Genomic DNA, 1,547 nt, shown 5'->3' on the forward strand with positions numbered 1-1,547 from the left:
AAAATTCAGGACGATCTCGTACACATTTTATTCAGATTTCGCACGCACCAATATGTAATCACAGGGGACATTGAAAAAATGTACCGACAGTTTCGAGTTCGTCCAGAAGACAGACTTTATCAAAAACTCTTCTGGCGTGATAACAACGGCATACATACATACTCAAAACATACCAGCTAAACACCGTTACATTCGGGTTATCCGCGGCGCCATATTTAGCCATCCGCTGTCTCGTGAAATTAGCAGACGACGAATGTCATCGTTTTCCCCACGCATGCGACATTTTAAAAAGGGATTTTTATGTAGACGATCTCCTGTCTGGAACTGACACGATAGAAGACGATACTGAATTAAGAAACGACCTCACAGAAGTACTCAAATCAGCAGGTTTAAATATTAGACAGTGGGCAGCCAACGATCGACTGCTATTGAAGGATTTGCGCGAAGAAAACATAAATAAACAATTACACATCGGCGTATCCTTGACCATCAAGACGTTGGGTATCGTTTGGAATTCCGCAAACGATTCAATCACAGACCTTGTAAAACCCATTTCCCATGAATTTCGAGTCACCAAACGACTGATAATTTCCGAAATAGCAAAGATTTACGATCCGCTGGGTTTGTTAGGTCCGGTCATTATCACGGCAAAAATCCTTCTTCAGGAGCTCTGGACACTGAAAGTTGACTGGGATGAGTCACTGCCAATGAGCATGCACACCAAATGGACAGAATACTATATACAGCTAGCTTTACTCAATAACGTGACGTTTTACAGGAAAGCCATTATTAAAACCGCATCAACAATCCAATTACACGGATTTTGCGATGCTAGCGAAAAGGCTTACGGCGCCTGCGTGTATCTGCGATCCCAAAACGACCACGGAGACACGCTAGTCGAGCTTTTCGCAGCGAGATCAAAAGTCGCGCCACTAAAAACCCAGTCTATCCCGCGACTCGAATTATGTGGACCATTACTGCTGACCGGGTTGATGAACACCATACGAAAAGCGTTACATAAGCAGATCGACCGAACAACGTTCTGGACAGACTCGACAATAGTTTTACACTGGCTCAATTCATCACCGCACACCTTGAAAACTTTCGTCGCCAACCGCGTGTCGGAAATTCAATCGAAAACCCAAATCATCGATTGGCGCCATGTTGGTTCGTCAGATAATCCGGCAGATCTGATATCAAGAGGTCAGACAATTCATGATTTCCTACAACCATCTATCTGGCAACATGGACCACAGTGGCTTCAACAGAAGCAGTCATTCTGGCCCAGTTGGGACCTGACTCCATATACAAACGATCCAGAACAAAGACCAGTTACCTGCATGACCATGACCACCGCAAAAGATACAAGCATACTCGACCGATACTCGTCCTGGGGAAAATTAGTACGTATCATCGCACGGTTTCTACAATGGAAACCAGGCAAAATCACGAAAGGGAGTCTCACCGTCAGAGAGTTATCTCGAGCTAAAATCACCATCATCAAAATGGTGCAACATCAACACTTCAACGAGGCAATACGCGCTTTG

The 1,547-nt window shown here is 44.5% G+C and overlaps 1 protein-coding gene across 1 annotated transcript; it reads left to right on the forward strand.

The window, feature by feature from the left end:
- Positions 1 to 306: 306 nt before the first annotated feature.
- On the forward strand, positions 307 to 1,532 carry LOC144477962 (uncharacterized; the record flags this gene model as incomplete). The annotated part of the gene is made up of 1 exon (XM_078195688.1): positions 307 to 1,532. A coding segment is annotated over one exon (1,226 nt), but the record flags the coding sequence as incomplete, so codon positions are not given.
- Positions 1,533 to 1,547: the final 15 nt, after the last annotated feature.

The sequence above is a fragment of the Augochlora pura genome, unplaced genomic scaffold (assembly GCF_028453695.1).
Source record: "Augochlora pura isolate Apur16 unplaced genomic scaffold, APUR_v2.2.1 APUR_unplaced_5604, whole genome shotgun sequence".
NCBI classification, from domain to species: domain Eukaryota; kingdom Metazoa; phylum Arthropoda; class Insecta; order Hymenoptera; family Halictidae; genus Augochlora; species Augochlora pura.